Source organism: Thamnophis elegans, chromosome 14 (assembly GCF_009769535.1).
Source record: "Thamnophis elegans isolate rThaEle1 chromosome 14, rThaEle1.pri, whole genome shotgun sequence".
Classification (NCBI taxonomy): Eukaryota; Metazoa; Chordata; class Lepidosauria; order Squamata; family Colubridae; genus Thamnophis; species Thamnophis elegans.
The window spans coordinates 10,266,598-10,287,213 of record NC_045554.1 but is presented as its reverse complement, the minus strand read 5'-3'; the positions used below and the strand labels follow the sequence as shown (position 1 = coordinate 10,287,213).

At 44.1% G+C, this 20,616-nt stretch overlaps 1 protein-coding gene across 1 annotated transcript; it reads left to right on the top strand.

Annotated features, from left to right (window-relative positions):
* Positions 1 to 370: 370 nt before the first annotated feature.
* On the top strand, positions 371 to 19,996 carry ATP6V0C (ATPase H+ transporting V0 subunit c). Its single transcript, XM_032230431.1, is given in 6 exon segments — positions 371 to 714; positions 14,856 to 15,039; positions 18,673 to 18,677; positions 19,090 to 19,194; positions 19,197 to 19,229; positions 19,232 to 19,996. Coding segments are annotated over 6 exon segments (465 nt in total). The 5' UTR covers positions 371 to 635; the 3' UTR covers positions 19,291 to 19,996.
* Positions 19,997 to 20,616: the final 620 nt, after the last annotated feature.

Sequence of the window (20,616 nt, the reverse complement as noted above, 5' to 3'; positions counted from 1 at the left end):
GATGAGCCTTGACAGCGGGGGCGAAACCAAACCACTTCGCAGCGAAGGGGAGCCGAGAAAGCCAAGGAGCGCTCCCTCCGACACTCCGCCCGCCACTTCATCGCTGGCGCGGCGACATCCCAATCTTCCTTTACATGATAGATAAGTGTAGAGAAACCGCCACCTGAGCTTTCAAGAGCGGCTGTCCCCGTTTTCCAAAGATGTCTTCTTTCGGTCGTCCCCCCCATCGTCTCATTTTGGTACATCCCACGTTGTGGGGGTGGGGGGAGAAAGAAAGCCAGCCGAGAAGCGGAAGAGAAGGAAAAGCCGTATGAGGAGGAGGAGGAGGAGGGGGCGGAGCCAGCGGCGAGCCACGTGACGCAGGGCCCCCGCCGCCATTTTGTTCTGCGGCGCCTGGGTATTTAGAGGCAGCGGCGGGCGCAGCGGAGAACCGTCCGCGCAGGAACGCCGTTGTGTCGACACCGCCGCCCAAGGCCGCTGACGCCGCCCCGCCATCTTGCCTCCTTCCCCCGGCGGCGCAGCGAGGGCCGGAAGAGCCGGAGTAGAAGCGTCAGCCCGACCCCGCCGCTCAGCAGCAGCAGCAGCAGCAACAGCAACCACCGTCCTCTTCCTCGCCCCCCTCACCCGGCTCCGCCATGGTCGCTGCTCCGGCCGGACCCGAGTACTCCCCCTTCTTCGCCGTCATGGGCGCCTCGGCCGCCATGATCTTCAGCGGTGAGGCACCCCGGGGGGGAAGGGAGGGGGGAAAGCCGGTTTGGGGGGGCTGTTGCCATGGGGGTCGTCGCCCTCCTCCTGTCCATCTTCATCTCCATGCCTTGCCCTCGTACGACCCCGCTAGGGTCGGGTGGGTGGTATGGAGGGGCGCCTCCAGCTCTTTGAATTGGGAGGGTCTCCAAAAGGGTTTATATGGGTGGGGGGGCGCTTCCAGCCCTGAATTGGGAAGGGGTCTCCAAAGGGCTCTCTATGCGTGATGAGGGGCCTCTTCCAGCTCTTTGAATTGGGGAGGGTGTCCAAAAGGGTTTATATGGGGGGGAGCGCTTCCAGCTCTGAATTGGGGAGGGGTCTCCAAAGGGCTCTCTGAGTGTTGGGGGCGCTTCCAGCTCTTTGAATTGGGGAGGGTCTTCAAAAGGGTTTATATGGGGGGAGCGCTTCCATCTCTGAATTGGGGAGGGGTCTCCAAAAGGGTTTATATGGTGGGGAGCGCTTCCAGCTCTGAATTGGGGAGGGTCTCCAAAAGAGGGCATGGGGTCGCGGGTGGGGGCGCAAGAGATATCGCTCTTTTTAAAAAAAATGGGGAGGGGGAAATAGGCTGGGTTGTGAGCTTAATCGAAGCCTTTTTTGGGGTGGGTGGTGGTAGCCTGCCAGGCTGGGGAGGATGGGAGATGGAGTCCGGTGCCTCTCCCCCCCAGGCTGCTTTGATTTTTTTTTTTAAAGAGAATCCCTTTCTCTTCCCCCCTCCCAAAAAAAACAGAAGGCATTGTCGAAATGCCACCCCCGCCTGGTGGCTGTGGTGCATTGGGAAGGGCAAGGTGGCTTTTTGGCAATGTCGTCTTTTTCTCTCTGCTGCTGCTGCTTGGGAAGCCCCACCCTGCTTGGAAGGATCCAGTAGATTCCTCTCCCACCCTGGCTTTGGAAGCCCCCCCCCCTTCCTGCAGACCCCTGCGGGGAAGAAAAGGACAGGCAGGTCCTGTCTCCCCTGCACCCCCCCACCCCAGAGGAATTTGGGTGGCTTGGAGGGTATCATGCCCTTTAATGTTTGATCTCTTTTTAAAGAAGCTTTTCGCCCAGTGCCGCTGTGTGACATCTGCCTGCTTTTTTTTTCTTCAGTCTAAAAAAAAGAAAGAGGAAGAGATCTTGTCTTTTGCTCCAGCTTCTCTCTTCTCCTCCCCCCCCAAAAAAAAAAGATTTAAGCAGCTGAGTGGCCTCAAGTGGCTGCAGAGATGTTCCTGCCCAGGTGAAGGGTGGGACCCCGTCTGGCTGGAGCCAGACCAGCCCTGCCTGCCTGCTTGCTTCTTTTTACATGCCAACCTTCCTGCCTTCTGGAGTTAGGGGTGGTGGTGGAGGGAAGAGGTATTGGAGAAGGGTCCTCCGGGAATTTGATGAGGGGGATGGAAGAAAAGGGCTTCTTTGGGGAAAAGGAGATGGAAAAGGGGGGGGATGGGAGTGATGTCATAACACCAGCTGATGAAGGAACCCTGACCGCCCATGTGACTGGGGGGGGGAGAGAGAAAGCAATGTTTAGAAGCCTCTGCTGCTTTCCCCACATTCACGTTATTCAGCTAAGCTTGCAATGTACCCGTGACCCGGATAGGAAGGCTGGCAGATTTCAATGGGGCCGAGAAAACTGGTTTCTAAATTAAGGAGGAGCTGCAAAAGAGGGGTTTTTCCTACCAGTATCTCCGTTTATTGTGAGCTTATCTGCTGACTGCTGGCTTCTCAGGACTGAGATAAGCCAAAGTAGGCCACCAGAGCTATTCTACTCCCTAAGAATTGTCTGTGACTGAAGCTTTCAGATATTGGAAGAATACTGTGAAATTCAGTCTGGATTTTTGTGGCTGCTTTAAAAAATAAAAAGAGTCCCAGATGACTGATAAAATGAAACTAGTGGCCTTAGTGTTGCAGCCTCAGTTCTATCTTTCGTGCTCACTTCACTGTACAGAACTGGGGCTCATCCAGAATTAGAACATGAAGCCACATCTTTGAACTGTATCTTTTTAGGATGATGGGAATGTTGCAACTGATGGCACACAACCTGCAACAAATACGCCTTTCTGGTCTTGTCATCCTCCAGATGGGTTGGGATAACATGACAATTGTGTGCTTTGTTATAACACTGGGATTGGTGGACATTAAATTATTGCTTCAGATAAAGAAACCTCCTCGGTGGCTGTTTTCACCTATCCTGCTAAGCCAGTTTAAAGCCAGTTTGGCTTTATTAAACTAGAATTGGCTGGGTTGATTTACAGTACCATGCAAAGCTCAAACCACATTATGCCAGTCTGTCAGTATTGTTAATACACAATTCAAACCGCTCCCTTAAAACAAATAATTATATTTACAAACATGGCAGTCTTCTGAAATATTTGCCCATGAGATTTAATTGAACTTTCATTTTGATTCCTAAGGTATTATACAAATTGTGCCTATCTTGTCCCTTTCCTTTTTGAGGGGTTACATTTTAGATAAAATTCAATTGATGACTTCTTGGGATAATGTTTCCCTGCAAAGCTTAACGTGCATTCGAATCATTCTTGAATATCTTTTTTTTTAATTTCTCTTTCCTCTGTAGGGGTGTTTTGAGGATGAATTAGTTGTGAGAGTGGATAGCCTTAAGGCCTCCCAGTGTTCATTGTGACTGGATGGAAATGAGAACTGGAGCTGCCCCCATTCAAACCATGCTGTCTTTTGTCTGCCGCTGCTGTTTTTACCAGCTTAATTGATTTCCTTGTAGCAACTAAAAAAAAAGAGCCAAGGACCAAAAAGAGCAAGCTTTATGCTATTAATGCCATGCAGCTTCTTTAAGCTTTTTTTCCTTTTTCATGGGACTTAATAGTTAACGGAAATAATTTGCAAAGCAGTAAAACATCAGGTTGACTTTGCAGTTTATGGATTATCAGTAATGAGTTGATAACAGCAGCTTGCATCCTTGAACTGAAACCATTGGCCCTGCCCCAAGGGGACAAGCTATTCATACTGATGCCATTTCTAAAGACTTAGAACATCTGTCCACTACTCGGCTCTGGTGCTGCCCCTCCACCCTCAGAAAATCCCCAGTGCAGAAATGCTAAATACTTTTTAATTATTATTTTTTACTGTAGAGGAAGGTGGGGCTCTAAGGAGATAAATTGTATGCATATGATACAATGCACAATGGAGCATAAGCTAGTCGTTGACTTACGGCCACAATTGAGCCAAAATTTCTGTTAAGCAGGTTAGTTGTTGAGTGAATTTTGCCTTTTTTAAAAACAACCTTTCCTGTCACGGATCTTAAGCGAATCACTGCAATTAAGTTAGTAGCACAGTTGTTAAGTGAATCTGGCTCTTCCCCATTGAATCCGCTTGTTAGAAGGTCGCAAAAGGTCATCACATGCCCCTGGACACTGCAGCTGGCATAAATATGAGCCAGTTGCCAAGCGTCCAAATTTTGACCATGAGGATGCTGCAACGGTCGTAAAGCGTGAAAAAGGTCATAAGTCACTTTTTTCCAGTGTAAATTTGAACAGTCGCTAAACGAACTGTTAAGTCGAGGACTGTCTGTTGTATCTACTGAGTTGTGCTGAGCAACTCTTAGTACTTCCAAGTACCGGATGCTCATCTTGCTAATCACTTCACCCAAGTTAATCCGGTTGTGGCAGGCATCCCGATAGGAGAATCTTGAGATGTGAATATAAGGTAGGCAGGGATAGCAATGAGTTCTACCTTGGAGGGCCATAAGGAAGAGACAAGGCGGTGGTCTATTATAGGTTTTAATGAGTCATTGAAGCCTAGTTTGCTGCTAGCAGATCCAAGCCTTGTTCTGTGCAAGCAGGCTGGATGCAGAAGTCATGTTGTATAAACAGCCTCATCTTGGTCCTATACACACTAATTTCTGATGATAGTAAACATCTTGTAGAAACCATTCTAGTCACCGCTGGCTCATCCTGTGAGGGCTCACTGCTTCCCTGATGACCTTCAGGCCATCAACAGTCGAGATTGATCTCCGGCCTCAAGGGATATTGGGATATTTCTCCCCCCCCCCCCCCGGATTAAATTTATAGCAAGGATGGTCAAATGCCACGGAGTGATTTAAATATTTTTCCTTGCAACATGGCTAACTGAAATGTTTCTCATCGCAGGAGGAAATGGTGACAAATTTTCCAAGGAATAAAATGGCCATAAATCCCCATCATGTTCCGCTACTTATGGTTCTTGAAAATGGCATGACGATTGAGTTAACATATCTTGCTGAGTAATGTGGGGGTCTCCAAACTTGGCAACTTTAAGACTTTGGAAGGCTACAAATCTTAAAAGTCAGCAAGTTTGAACACCCCTCCGCTAAGCCAAAGATGGCATTTGGTTTCACCTTTGTTGTGTGAAACCAAGCATTTTCGTTGATAAAACATGATTTATGACAGTAAAAGTATGTAGAATACAACATTGGCAAAGTGGGGGGAATTGGGAGCCAAGATTTGGTGGGTCCATCTCATGTGAACAAGAGTGCTTTTGAAATTGGTCCTTTAATTGCAATTTGCTTATTTTAGGTCAGGTATCAGAATTGTCATCTCTATCACAAAATAGTGATTGTGTCATCGGTTTTAGCAGTTGCGATTAAAGTGACTTTCTGTACCGAAAGGCAGTTTGGCAAGAACATGTGCCTGGGATAATTCATATGCCCTGGAATCATATGTCAGTTAGTATGGTGGCTTGTTTTTCTGCTTTAGAACTGGGCTCATCCAAGACCGCCCCGTCTGGAGAGTTTTGTGATTTATTAGTGCCCTTTCCGTACGTGAAACTGTCAATGCAAAGGTACTATTTTCCGTTTTGGATTATTATGTCATCAGTTGATTGACTAGATCTATATACTGCATCATGTGGTCATCATGTGTCTCCTTCATGGAGGCCATCATGTGGTCTCCTTCATGGAGATTCAAGGCATGTATCTAGCCAGGGAAATATTACTTTAAAAAATGCATGAATTCAGCCAGCTGTGGTTCAATCCACAAACCTTGTTTAAAAGAATTATACCTTAAGGCAGTGTTTCTCAACCTTGGCGAGTTTAAGCCCTGTGGACTTCAACTCCCAGAATTCCCCAGCCTGAGTTGCAGAACTGCCTGATTTAACTGTCGACATTTCTTCAGAAGAATCTCTTAGAAACAGGTAGCTATGGGGAGATGGTTGCTGAAATCAGCTGGATAATATGCAGCTTATTCCTGCTAAATTGTTCTTTGGGAATCTGGTGGCTGAGAAGTTCACTAAAACCTAGTAGAACCTATTCTAGTAAATAATATCTAGTCAAATAAATTCCTCTATTCTGACATGATAATCGTGTGGTTCAAAGTACCATATATTTTTTTTGAAAAATAGCTGCTGAGAACAACAATATGGATGTCCTTTGCTTTTAGAACTAAGACATATTTTTAAGCAGCAATCTTGCAATCCCAAAAATAATTCTAAATAGTTTTAAATTGTATAAGGTAAAGGTTCTCCTCACACATATGTGCTAGTCATTCCTGACTCTAGGGGACAGTGCTCATCTCTATTTCAGAGCCAGCACTGTCCGAAGACGTCTCCGTGGTCATGTGGCCGGCATGACTAAATGCCGAAGGCGCACGGAATGCTGTTTCCTTCCCATCAAAGGTGGTCCTGTTTTTCTACTTACATTTCTTACGTGTTTTTGAACTGCTAGGCTGGCAGAAGCTGGACAAGTAACGGGCTCACTCTGTTACCAACCTCTGAACTGCCGACCTTTCTGATCAACAATCTCAGCACCTTATCCACTGAGCTACCGCATCCCTATTTTAAATTGTATATGTGATGAAAAAGAATTAATATTTAATATAGTCCTACAAGAAGCCAAAAAAAAACCCTATTCCTGGAAATATGGGTTGGGTGTTAAGTCCCCTCCCCCAATAGCCTGCAATTCTAGTTAGCATTGTGGATCATCTGGGTGTGGAGTACAATCATAAAGTGCAGGGATTCTGTATTTGAGGAGATAAATGGCCTCTGTAGTTTGAATTGCCTTTTCTCAGATGCCCACTCCTATGAAGGGAGGAGGCTCGATAAGGGGGAGGAGATTCAATAATGATTTCCTTTCAGACTGATATTTAGGAATAATGCTCATGAAACATGTTTAAACAAGCATGGCTTAACACGCTATATGAAACCGATCACTGTCTATAAATAGTCACCGCTTTTCTGTTTGAGCATTCCCACGGAGTTCAGAGGGAGTGTTGTGTTAATATGTTGAAAACATATTAACATATTAAGGAGTCCACGGAATCTTTTGACCTCTTGACCTCTTGCAAGTATTTATTTACTGAATTTAACTTTTTACTATCTCAGATTTATTAGTCCTGGAGGCATTTTTTAATATTAGGATGGTACTTGGTTAAAAAAGATGCTATATAAGGGATCGAAAAACATTAATAAAGAGCAAGTGGTAATCTAATGGTATTGTTTCTTAATACTCTGCCTATCATAGTATGATATAATGAGCTGAGGTGGCGCAGTGGTTAGAGTGCAGTACTGCAGGCTACTTCAGCTGACTGCTAGCTGCAATTTGGCAGTTCAAATCTCACTGGCTCAAGGTTGACTCATCCTAAGGTGGGTAAAATGATCCAGGTTTTGGGGGCAAAGAGGCTGACTCGGTAAACCGCTTAGAGAGGGCTGTAAAAGGACTATGAAGCAGGGTATAAGTCTAAGTGCTATTGCTATAGTAGCATGCTTATTGGACAACCCTACGTGAATGTGCTTAAGCTAAAGATGGATAATATGGGCCCATAAACACAGTTGTGGGATTAGGTCTATCCCTCTGTGTGAACTTTGACCAAAGAATAAGCTTGCTTATATTTGAATCTTGAGAATTATAAAACTAGATAACCAATTTATTTTTTGGCCACTGACTTGCAATAGAGGTGGCACTTCAGTTCCGCTGTCTATATTTTTCCAGTGAGTGTCCCTCAACCCTGATGGAAATATCCTCAGTTCTGACCAAGAAACATGCTGACTAAACCCCTGGATCACGGAAAAGGATGAACCTCTTGATTCATTTCTGAAATAAGCTGTGTTGTCTTAATTTCCAATACTCAGAGCAGAGTCACCATACTCTGGCTGAAAGTCTTCTCTACATCTTTCATGCTTGTCAGTCATTCTAACAAAACCGGTATTTTCCAAAAAGACATAGCATAGTATGGTATTCTTTTTTTTTAAAAAAGTCACAATTTGTGCAAAGACTCAACTGCTGAAAGGTCCTTTTAAAACCTTCATTACGACAAGGTGTTTTGTCCTTGTTTTTCCTGCTTTATATTTCCTGTCAGAGTTTTTCTATTTTTCTTGCACACCATAGTAAAAAGAAAAACCTACAGCTTAACCAGCAGTTTTTGAACAGTTTATTTCCCCTTCTTTCAATTCCTCTTCACACCAATTTAAAGAAGAACATTTGAAATTCTGCTGTAGCTGGAAGAATAGTATGTAGACCACAGTTCATCTAATCCGCAATTATAAGTGCTATGCTGTAAAGTAACATAGGGACGCAGTGGCTAATAAGCTGAGCTTGTCAATCAGAGAGGTCGGCGGTTCGAATCCCTAGCGCTGCGTAACGGAGTGACCTCTTATTTGTCCAGCTTCTGCTAGCCTAGCAGTTCGAAAGCACGTAAGAAATGAAGTAGAAAAATAGGAACCACCTTTGGTGGGAAAAGTGTATTGTTACTGAATCACCAGTTTCAAAGAAAAAAAAGTGTATAAAATAGATACATTTGTAACGTCCCTCTTTAAAAAAGAATACGACTGATTAGAATTTAAACAGAATGAATAAATGCAGCTAGTGATGGGACAGGTGCTTTTCTTTCCTGTGGGATGGAAGAATCAGGTGTGTGCTTAAGGTATCCGTTCTTCAAACTACCTGTGGATTTCTGACTCTCAGTGATGTGACCACTGGGAACACAATTCCTTTTTGCATGCCACCTTGTTGCCATTGAACAAGAACAGGCTCAGTCATGACGAGGTTTCTTATGAAAGTAAATTCTTTGATCAGGGTGAATTTGATTTAAATTAAGTTGATTTAAATCACTATTAAAAAGGCTTGATTTAAATCAACTTAGATTGAAATCACAATGTTTAAAAAGCATCTGTCATCTCTGTCCTGCAGCGGCTCCCCCTCTGACCCACCAACAATCCCAATATTGCAGAATAGACAGCCTCATGCTATCTAACTAAGCTCCATTTCATGCTGAATAAACTAAATAATGAATGAATCTTTAAAAAAAATTTATTTTAAAAAAATCTTAGATTTTTATCCACCCTGCCTTTGATACTGTCTCTCTCTAATGTTAAGTCTTGTTGAAGGCGCTGTTTCGCTCCTCCTCAACCAGGAGATACTCATTTCTTCAGGTAGCCTGTGAAAGCTCACCAGTAGCACAAACTTGACCTCTGCTGGAATATCACTAGTGACTTGACGCGAAGATTTGAGAACCTTGCCCTTTTGTGTGAAATTGTGGTCAGAGCTTGGCAAAAAGAATTTTCTGGAATGATTCAAAAGTGTCGTAGGTTATGAGTCAATCAACCTCCAAAACTAATTTTTCCCTCTATCAATTCATCAACAGGAATTCTCCCCCCCCCCTTCCCTATGTATTTTTTGTATATATTATTTAGCAGCCCGCAAAGCTGAGGTGCTTTTTAGGCAGCTTAACCAGTGCTGCTTTGCATCTGAAATTGGGAAGTGGAAATTAAGTTGTGCTCTTAAGTTTCCTATATTTGTCAAGTGAATGCTTGAAGTGCAGCTAGAGTCTTTGACATAACTTTGACTAGTTGCTGCAATTGGCCTTTATTGAGGGTGCTCAACAAACAGTTGTCCTATCATTTAAGAAATGCATATAAACTACTCCTTTTCTATCTTGACAGTTGAATGACTTTCAATAACACTGAGATTTTAAATGTTACTAGTTGGTGGGCTGGAGGATAAGTTCCTCGTGCTTAAAGAGGGCTTGGCCATAACAGCAATGTGAATTTGATATGGAATACATTTTATTCACAAAAAGCAAAATCTTATCAGGTACCCTAAAACTTTTGAGGAGGCCTTAAAAGTGGGTCTCTGGACCTCAGGTACCTTTTTAAAAAAAATCAATCACTTTTTGTGTTGCTCCCAGTGTAATCCACCAAATCCGATTGGCTAAAGGAAAAATTGATTGTTTCACCAAATACATTGCATCAAGGGGAAAAATAGTTTTTAAGAATGTTGTCAAACTGTGATAAGATCTAAAATCAGGTTATGTGAAGAGAAACTGTTAAACTTTTCACTACAGTTATGCAAGAATTTGCAAGCTTCATTGCGACTTAAATGCTCATATGCATATATCAAATGCCTTGGACTTCACTTGTTCTTTTTACTAGTTGATATCTAGAGACAGTTTTAAATTTTTGAATTAGATGCAAGTAGCTACCTGTTTGGGTTAGGGTTAAGACATATTTTATCTCTTATAAGCTGGGTCTAATGAATACCAGTGAGGTTAGATCTCAATTACCTCAATGTTTTTCCTGCAAAGCCTATAGAAAAAGAAGGGAATGTAAACTGGCAGTGCCAACTTCCAGTGCCATTCTTATTTGGAGGAATACTTGAGGATGTTATGTGTCCCCAAGAGTCATTCATAGGAAATGAAAACTAATCCCTGCCGCCCTTTAAATTATTCTACTGTGCTTGTGAATATGGATACAGGAGATTTTCTTGGAAGTCTCCATTGGATTAAAGTGATCAATTTTAATCCCTTGATCCATAACTATTCACTTGGCATTTATCTAGACAAGGCATCAACAGATGGATACCCCCATGATAGTTTCTCAAAAGGAACGATCAAAATTATTTGTCCATACTTGGCCTTCTATGAAAACAAATACAGATGCAATTAAGCTGGAAATGTAGTTCTTGCTTTCCGTTCGGAATAAAAAAAATGGGTTGAGCTCCCTGTGATGCTTATAGTAACGAGACCGTCTCAACTGTCCAGTATCTCTTGTAGACATGGACCTGCCTGTAGCAATTACATATGATTTATCCGAGCAGCTACATAGCCAAGAAAGAACTGGTTTAGCAAGTGTGGGTCACCTGGTTTTGCTGGGCAAACAGGTATGAACACCTAACTAGCTTGTTGCAAGTCCTCTAGTATCGGGTGATAGGGCTTAAGGTGGCCTGCAACAGTGGTGGGTTCCAGGCGGTATGCCCCGGTACAGGCTTACAGGTGGCAGCTGGGAGCAGCACCATAGTACCAGAACGGTGCTTTGGAGGGCCCTCCCACCCGCCGCGTTCCTTACCTCTATTTGAGCTAACTGGGTCATTTGCGCGCACACGGGCAGCGTACGGCGCCTGTGCAACCTCCTCTGAGCTGGAACGTCACAGGGCGGTGGGTGCACATGCGCCGGGATCCGGAACTCACCAGGCTTTGAAAACGAAAGGTTGAACAATCAATCCTGTCTTTAGAACTGTGCCTAGCAAGTATGTGTGCACAGCCTCTGCCCATGTTGGCACCGCAGCTTCAAGAATTGAAGCCGTCAGATTGGTTTGGGGCATTGTAGCATGGACGTATCTGGAAAACAAGAGAGGCGAAGCATCATTTGATATTGGCACATCTTTCTACTTAAATGCTTTTTTAGCATGTGAAAGCAGAAATGAAACATCACCTTGAACAGTGAGCCAATCTGCAAACACAGATTCTCAAAAACAAAAAAACCCGCCCACACAGTCATTTCTGATTATGTTTTTTTCCAGAACAGTTGCGTTAAATGCAGTTTTGCTTGAAAGTTTGCCTTTTCTGATGGGGCTTCAATTTTACAAAGGGTAGTAGCCCTGTCCTAGGAAGCTGGAAGGTGTAAACATACTCGTGGCTAAGTCAAGGACTAGAGATATTAAATAGCTGAACAACAGACAAGCTAACGGTCTCATAACTTTGCTACAGAGAACTTTCAGCTGTGAGGACTTTGGTCTGTTCTGGGACTGTTTACGCAGCAGAGCAGAAGATAACAGGCAGCATTCTGCGATAAATTTCTAGAAAAGAAGCATGAATAGAATCATGTTGCCTTTAGCAATTTTTTTTATGTCCCTGCTTTCAATCCAGTTTATAGCACACAGCCTCACCTGCGGAGAATCTGCAGTATAGTTAGGGTACTAAGAGAATGAACAAGGGTCAAGGAACTCAGGCAGGACCCTTTGCCCCCCTCCTCCTTTGTTTCCCCCCTCCCAAAAGAATGGAGAACAATAACTTATGCCTAATTTAGGAAGGTCAAAGGCTAAGTCACTCCTAAATCAGTGACTAAGATGCTGAGCTTGTCAATCAGAAAGGTCGGCAGTTCAGCGGTTCGAATCCCTAGCGCCGCATAACGGAATGCTCCTGTGGCTTGTCCCAGCTTCTGCCAACCTAGCAGTTCGAAAACGTAAAAATGCAAGTAGGAAAATAGGAACCACCTTTGGTGGGAAGGTAACAGCGCCCCGTGCACCTTCGGGCGTTGAGTGATGCCGGCCACATGACCACGCAGACGTCTTCAGACACCTCTGGCTCTTCAGCTTTGAAACGGAGATGAGCTAGAGTCAGGAATGACTGGCACATATGTGCGTGGGGAACCTTTGCCTTTAATTTAGGAGGGTGGCCATTGTACAGTACTATGATCCTAGGGTTTTGCACATTGTAGTCCTGGGATGCTTAACAAGCAAAATGCCCTTGTGGTGCAGGGTAGCCCATAGCTGCTCTCGGCAAGGGACTCAGCTCATTTCTATTATTGTCTTTAATAAAGAATTCAACTGCAAGGAAAGGATGGAGGAGACAAAGTGGTACCCAGCATCTCTCCTGGCAAAACTCAAAAGTGCCTTGCTAAGTATCTGCTGTGAGTTCTTTTTCTCCCATGAGCAAATATTTGTCATAATAACATCTGCTCTCAAATTTTGAGGAAATGCCGGGATCCTTGTTAATCTTTGATCATTGCTAACCAAGCTTCCTGCTAACAGCAGGAAGACTGCTTCTGTCTTTCTTGTTTGTAATCGCCCAATTCCAGCCTCCAAAACCGAAACTGGCATTTTGAGAGCCACAGCGAAGGGTGGTGTGAGATCACACTTTTTTTTTCTTTAAATGAGCTATGGTGGCTGTTAGGTAAGTTGGGAGAGCGAGTGCGTTCAGAGAAGCGTTGTGAGAGTTGTGTTGGAGAACACACAAATCAGCATACAGAGACACTGCAGTTTAAATAGGCTTTAACTTTCATGGAAACAGAGGTATCAGAGTCCATCAAACAGTCCAAGTCATACACGGATAAGACAGTCAATCATCAATGTCTTTCAGTTAAGGGATAATCCAAATAACATAGTCCATAATCATACAAACAGTCTGGTACTCAAGTTTGCTAGCAGTTGCAAAACCTACAATAGCTCACGGCACTTTCTAACAGCCAGCTTCCAAAACACTCAGATCAGATCAGCCCAGCATCTAACAAAACAGAGAGCTAACAGTCATTCTGGCTCCCTCTTATGGCCGATTGAGGAAAACAGCAACCAATCACATTTTACAGTATGATTTAAAGAAACAGTTATAGCATTGTTACATGATTTATATATTGCCAACCCAACCGTTAGATTATTTCCTAACAGTGGCACAAATGGTTAGAACGCAGTATTGTGTCAGCGTTCCAAGTATCATGTAGAATTAAATCAGAGTGATCCTTAAAGTTCCAATTTAATAAAGCAGACATCTTAGCACTCTGTGTTAATCCCAATTCTGGAAATGACATCAGAATTCCACCCAGTTGAAAGTTCATGATCTTGTCCCCACACCCACAATCCATCACATGGTCCAATCTTCTTCTTCCACACTAGCATCTCCACCCAGCTGCTTCCAGTCAGGTGTAAAGTGCAGAGACAAAGGATGACCTTGGCTTCTAGAAAAGAATGAAAACAATACATTCCACAATCCTACTCCTGTCTATTCCCCCTCCTATCAACTATACTAATGAAACAGCATAATGAAATTAGAGAAAGTGTGGCAGCCAAAATTCTAAAAGGAAATATAAATGCAAGCCTGACATATTGCAGGCTAACTACCCACTGCCAGCAATTCCAATTCTTACTGAGTATATAAGTCTAGGTGCTCTTTCTAAATGTCATGGGTGAGGTTGGGACATACAAGAAGTCCAACTTGGCTTGTGCTTGGGTAGACTTTGACTCATTGAAGGTGGAGAAAACAAGCTCAGCGGTTTGAGTTGGTTATGTAAACAGATTGCACCTTTCCCATGTAACATTGCTTTCCTCTTTTTTCTTGTTTTGTGGGTATTGAAAAGGAAAGGGAAAGTTTGATCTAATAACATTTCAAAATTATGCTGCTTCTCAGTGAATGAAGCAAAGGGAGGATCGTTTTTGCAACCTCGACCAGGATTTCTAAAAAGTATAGCAATATGTTTCTTGCTTTTGGAAATGGCAAAATTGGGGTCTAAGTGTTGTGTAAAGTATATATTTAATATCAAGGAAATTCCTAACATTCCCCAGGATCAAGAAAAAAAATATATCCCAGCTTCGCCTCCCTGTGTGACAAAGTCCTCTCCGCCCTGCTCAGGTCAAACTTGACCTTTGTAAAACAAAAGGAACAAAAGTTGCATCCGTACTGAACTAAGCTTGTTACCTAGAAGAATGATGAACTTCTAGCTGTCATGGATTGAGAGGGGTGATCATAAAAACGAATGAATGAATGAATGAAAATTTCAACCATAGATGTGTATGTATAAATGACCTGGCATGGTTTTAAAAGGGACACTTAGAAAGGCTCTTGCCTGAGCAGATGCCTTAGTGCAGGGGTCGGCAACCATAAGCACTCAAAGAGTCACACTTCCCACCAGAAGCCTCCTGTTCAATTCTGGAGCTGACTGGAAGTCCAGTTCCTCCACCATAGATTCTTCTCCTAGCATGGCATCCTTTTTCCGGATGTCCGGTGTCCCCCACCGTAGTCGTCTCCTAATGCTGCATCCTTTTTCCTGTGCCTGTCCTAAATCCTATCAGTGGAGCCGCAGCAGAGGGATGAAAGAGCCACATGTGATTCCAGAGCCACAGGTTGCTAACCCCTGCCTTAGGGATTAGAGGTTTAGTTACGTGATGTGTTGGGCCTTTGGTAAGACTCACCTGTGCCTTTTCTCTCTTGCAGCCTTGGGTGCCGCCTACGGCACAGCGAAAAGCGGCACGGGCATTGCTGCCATGTCGGTCATGAGGCCAGAGCTGATCATGAAGTCCATCATCCCTGTGGTCATGGCGGGTATCATAGCAATCTATGGCTTGGTAGTGGCGGTCCTGATTTCCAGCTCTGTGTCGTATGACATGTCGCTATTCAAGTAAGTTTTCTGGGCAAAGGCGGGGCTGCAGAGGTCCCTCGCGGGCTCAAAGATCTGACTCTCATTGGGAAGTGTCCAACTTGTGCTCCGTTCTCTGCTCCCCGAGAAGGGAAACGCTGACCGGAAGTTCCACACTGGAAAGGAACAGGGTGCAGAATCAACATTCCTCAGGCCTTTGATTTTTGTTTTGCCAGCAGAGGAGCAGCTCTTAGGGGAAATGAATGCTGTACACCAGGCATTTCACACACCCTGGCAAGGTTTTAAGTCATGTAAACTTCCGACTCCCAGAATTCCCCCAGCTAGTTTTGCTTTTGCCAGCTGGGGAATTCTGGGAATTGAAGTCCACGTGGCTTAATAGTTGCCAAGGTTGAGAAACTCTGCAGTACGCAAATTTATTTAATTATTTACAGTATTTACTATTTCTATTATCATTATTTATTTAGGAACTTGATATCCATAAATATTTTTTTTACTGGATCAGAAATAGACAGAGCTTAGAATCGTTGTCGGTGCTCCGCTGTTTGATAAAAGATCTATGATTTCAGTTGTATCTCTCTAGAGGTGTTTTTTTTTAAATCAGTGTAAATTAAACTTCTAATTGTCCTAGCCCTGCCAACCACTTGCAGTGGAGTTGTTCAAAAGGCCATTATGAGCCAACCATCCAGGGGGGGGGGGGGGAAGCCTGCATCCTTTTTATAGTGCACTAGGCATACCTGCCTTGATTAAACCTACCTTTGGAATCCTACCCCCCCAGGTGGTATCTTGCTGTAAGTGGCTCAATTCTAGGGAAGAAACCAAATTCTATGATAGAAAAACCTATGCATCTCCGGGCCATACTAAAGGGCAACTTGGCATTGCTCCAACCATTGTGCCCCATAATGGGGATTTTCCCAGGAGGTAATCCACATCTGGAATCTTGTGGATAGATTCCCAGTGCCATATCTTCAGGTAATCCTCAACTTGATTCATTTAGCAACTGTTCCCAAGCCACAAAAAAAAGGAGGGACCTCTGATTGGCTGCATCCTCCCGCAGGCATGTGATCAACCTTGGGTGCTTGGCAACCAGCATATATTTACGATGGTTGCAATGTCCCGGGGTCACGTGATCCCCATTTGTGACCTTCTCAGGCAGGTTTCGATCAGAATGGATCAGTGGGGGTGGGGGGAAGCAGATTCGTTTAACGACTGCAATGATTTGCTTAATCCTAGCAAAAGTGGTAAAATCAGGCGCAACTCTCTTAACCACCTTGCTTTAGCAACTCAAATTCTCTACTCCCAGTTGGGGTTATAAGTCGAGGACTACCAGTATGGCATTGGGCATTGTGTTCCTAAAATTGGGCAAGATGACAAACAAAGGGTACATCCCACTAAAAAACTCGCAGTTGGGGTATCAAAATCTGAATTTATTTCCAGAACTGACTTTTGACTTGAGTCTTATTCTGGTGTCTTTCCTCGCTTCTTTCATTCATGAAGCAAACTCCTTTAAAACAAAATAACTGATATCCAGTGCAATGCTTTTAATTATTCAGAAGTGTTTAATTGAAACATGTTGGTAAGCTAATCCTCCTCCTGCGACCTTAGACATGCCCAGAAGTTTCCAGGTGTGCTTAAAATGGGCTGAAACACAATCGGCTTTAAATTTTCATGAGAGGCTGTAGTTGACAAGGGGAACCCACTCATGTCTGTCCGTTCAGGAGTAACTCTATTGCTTACTCTACCTTCCAGTCTTAGAAAACGAAGATTAATTAGAAAAGTTGAGAAGAAGAAAAAAGAACATGGGTGCAAAACCGGATAGCATCATTAGAGGAAAGCTAAGAATAGCTTGCCAAGAACTTGAAGGAACAAAACATTTTATTCATTACAAAAATGAGACTTGGCCAATGGTATAAAACTTGTTGAATATGAGATATCAGTGGCACTTAGACTTACATACTGCTTCACAGTACTTTACAGTACTTTGCTCTCTAAGCAGTTTACAGAGTCAGCTTATTGATCCCAGCAATCTGGGTTCTCATTTTACCGACCTCGGAAGGCTGAATCAATCTTGAGCCGGTGAAAATCGAACTGCTGGCAGGTGGCAGAGTTAGCCTGCAATACTGCATTCTAACCACTGTGCCACCACAGCTCCATATGTCACCGTCATTCCTGCTGCCTCAGGAAGAGTCCATCAGAAGCCCACCCAATGTTTATTCATTTCACATTTTTCAACCACCCACCTCCCTTAGATGCAAAACCATCATGTTAAGTTAGTTCATGACTTTCTTTGTAAGCCTGGCGTTGGCTTCTTTGACAAGCCATTGCTACACACTGCAGGAGCTCCCCATTTGTGTCCATTGGTTCAGGTACAGTTGCATCTGTTGTACCAGAAGCAAATCCAAAGTAGCAATGCATTGGCAATGAGTTTGCCGAGGAACTACCAAGTAAGCCATGGTGGCGTAGTGGTTGGGGTGCAGTACTGCAGGCTACTTCTGCTACCTGCCAGCTGCCTGCAATTTGGCAGATCGAATCTCACCAGGCTCGAGGTTGACTCAGCCTTCCATCCTTCCAAGGTGAGTAAAACGAGGACCCAGATTGTTGGGGGAAAGAGGCTGACTTTGTAAACCGCTTAGAGTTGTCTATAAAGCACTGTGAAGTGGTATAAATTTAAGGGCACTTACTTCCTTTCTTTCTTCCCTCTCTCCCTCCCTCCTTCCCTTTTCCCTTCCTTCTAATTTTTCCTTCCTGCCTGCCACAACATTTTACTGAAGGCCCGCTCTGTAAACCACTTAAAGAGGATGGAAAGCACTGTAAAGCAGTATATAAGTCTAAGTACTACTGCTACAGCTACAGGAACTGGGACTGGCTAGTCTAGGGAAGAGAAAGACCAGAGGAGACAGGATAGCAGTCTTCCAATATTTGAGGGGCTGCCACAGAGAGGAGGAGATCAAGCTATTTCCAAGGCACCTGAAGGCCAGATAAGAAATAATGGATGGAAACTGATCAAGGAGAGATTCAACATGGAAATGAGGAGGAACTTTTTGACAGTGAGAAATTGCTGAAATTGCTCGAGGTGTTCCAAAGACTGTAGACTGCTTAGAGGCTGTGAAGCGGTATGTAAGTCTTAAATGCTGTTGCTATTGCTAAATACGACATAAGTCAGCAGAGAGTCCTTAACATTTATGAGATGTGGCCTGCTGTGGCCATCTCCGAAACATGATTTGTTTGTTCTTTGCTCTTTAAGGGGTTTTGAAGATTCTGTCAATCCTCTTCCTGGCATGTCATTCTTCATAATTGGGAACACTGTATCAGCATACATTTAGTACCTGGGCTCTGCTGAGCACTGTTAATGTAGATGTGAGATGCTCTTAATTACCAGCACTTTATTGTCACAGGAGAGTAAACATGAGCCCACACTGCAGGTTTTTAGGCTGGAAGTGAATATGTCTAGTTTAATGAAAAGAAGGACTAGGGGAGACATGCTAGCAGTCTTCCAATATCTCAAGGGTTGCCACAAAGAAGAGGGAGTCAAACTATTCTCCAAAGCACCTGAGGTCAGGACAAGAAGCAATGGGTGGAAATTAATCAAGGAGGGAAGCAACCTAGAACCAAGGAGAAATTTCCTGGCAGAACAATTCATCAGTGACTTGCCTCCAGAAGTTGTGAATGCTCCAACACTGGAGGTTTTTAAGAACATGTTGGATAACCTGTTATCCTGCGCTGGAGGAGTAGGGTAGAGGTAGAGTGTAGAGTAGAAATAGGAATAGGAATAGAATAGAATGAGTTGGAAAGGACCTTGGAGATCTTCTAGTCTGACCCCCTGCAGGAAACCCTATACCATTTCAGACAAATGGCTTTCCAAGCTCTTCTTGAAGACCTCCAGCGATGGAGCATTCCCAACTTCTGTAGGCAAGCTGTTCCACTGATTCATTATTCTGTCAAGAGTCTTCCTCCTCTCCAGAAAACAACCAGTCTTCCCTGATTGAAGCGTGTCCAGCATGGCCTTCAACTTGTCCTTCCCTCCCCTTCCAGGACCTCTTCCCTTTCCTTTGCTTTCCTTTCTTTTCCTTCCAGCTTCTTCAGCTGGCGCTGGACTGAGCGTAGGCCTCAGCGGTTTGGCCGCTGGTTTTGCCATTGGCATCGTGGGTGACGCAGGCGTCCGGGGGACGGCGCAGCAGCCAGGTTATTTGTGGGCATGATCCTGATCTTGATCTTCGCGAAGTCTTGGGGCTGTACGGCCTCATCGTTGGCCTCATCCTTTCCACAAAAGGGTAACGGCTGCAGAGCACGATGGAAAAAAACAAAACAAACTTAAAAAGTTCCAGAATTTGAAAAAAAAAATATGGTCTCCACAATGTGTACAGTTGTCATCAGTTTGGTAGTTGATCTCTTGTAAATTTTGCGCAATGTATGTGACTTGTCTGTCTTCTGTGTACTTCGATATGAAAAGCAACGGGGGGTCCTGCCACAAGCCTTTTCCCACAAGGCTTGGAGCGGGGAAAGCTCCTTTGCTGTTTTCCATCCATTTTTGCCATTAGAGTCCTTATGTATAATATAAACTAGAACATGGTAGCTTCCCCCCTTCTCTCTCTCCATTGGATGTTTTATTTATATAGACTTGACATGTTCATACATAATGGAACAAGAGTTTTCAATTTTACATGCTCTCTCTCCTCTACACACACACAGGTATATAAATATATATTAATCTCATGCATAGATAGATTACTACACTGTGGGGTTAACTGTAAGTGCAGAGAAATCCTTGGATGTAATTTGATTCTCAATGATTGCTGTCGTGTCCTGGTATCAGAGTGTTGAGACTGTTTGTGTTTATACAGATAACAGCAAAAAAACGTCTGAGACACTCCTGTGTTCCCAAGTAGTAAAACTGTATGCTCTGGCATCCAAAAGTTGTGCAGCCAATGTTGGATTTTGCAGTAATACGTTTCCAGGTAATAAAAAAATTTCCTCCACTGTATCATGGTCGCACAGTGTGTCTTGTGAGTTGCCTTGAGAGGCGGGGTCTCCAAACCCCGGTACTGTTCTGACTGAGGCTTCCCAAGAGCATGAAGCAAACTCCTTGTCCTGACAAAAAACCCTTTTATTAATTGACTCTGAATTCGGTCATTCACATCCAGCAAAGTCTTTCAAGGGAGGATTTACAGTCACAGACCTCATCTGGCTTGGAGAGCTGCCAGGCCCGATATCTGCAAATCTTGGCAAGGAGTCTTGGAGAGTCACAAGCCAATTAAGCGAACTAATTGTCTCCTGCAAACTCCACTCACCTTTCATTCTTCTTATTTCCCCTTGGAAGGGCCATTCATCGTCCCCCTGTGGCCTTACTCCCAAGTCAACCCCTGTTTTTAGCTGTTCCCTTCATCTGGCAACTCTGCACATGCGCACACTGGGAATAGGCTCCAGCTGTTCGTCTGCTTCACTGATGTCTGAGTCTGAAGGCAGCTGATAATTGCCATATGGATCTCACCCCCTCTGCCTGCGACTCGGAGCCCTCATAAGAGCCTTCCTCCAGACTCCTCCCCAATCTCCTCACTGTCCGAATCTGTTGTCAGCTATGCTGGTGGGCAACAACAGATAGCA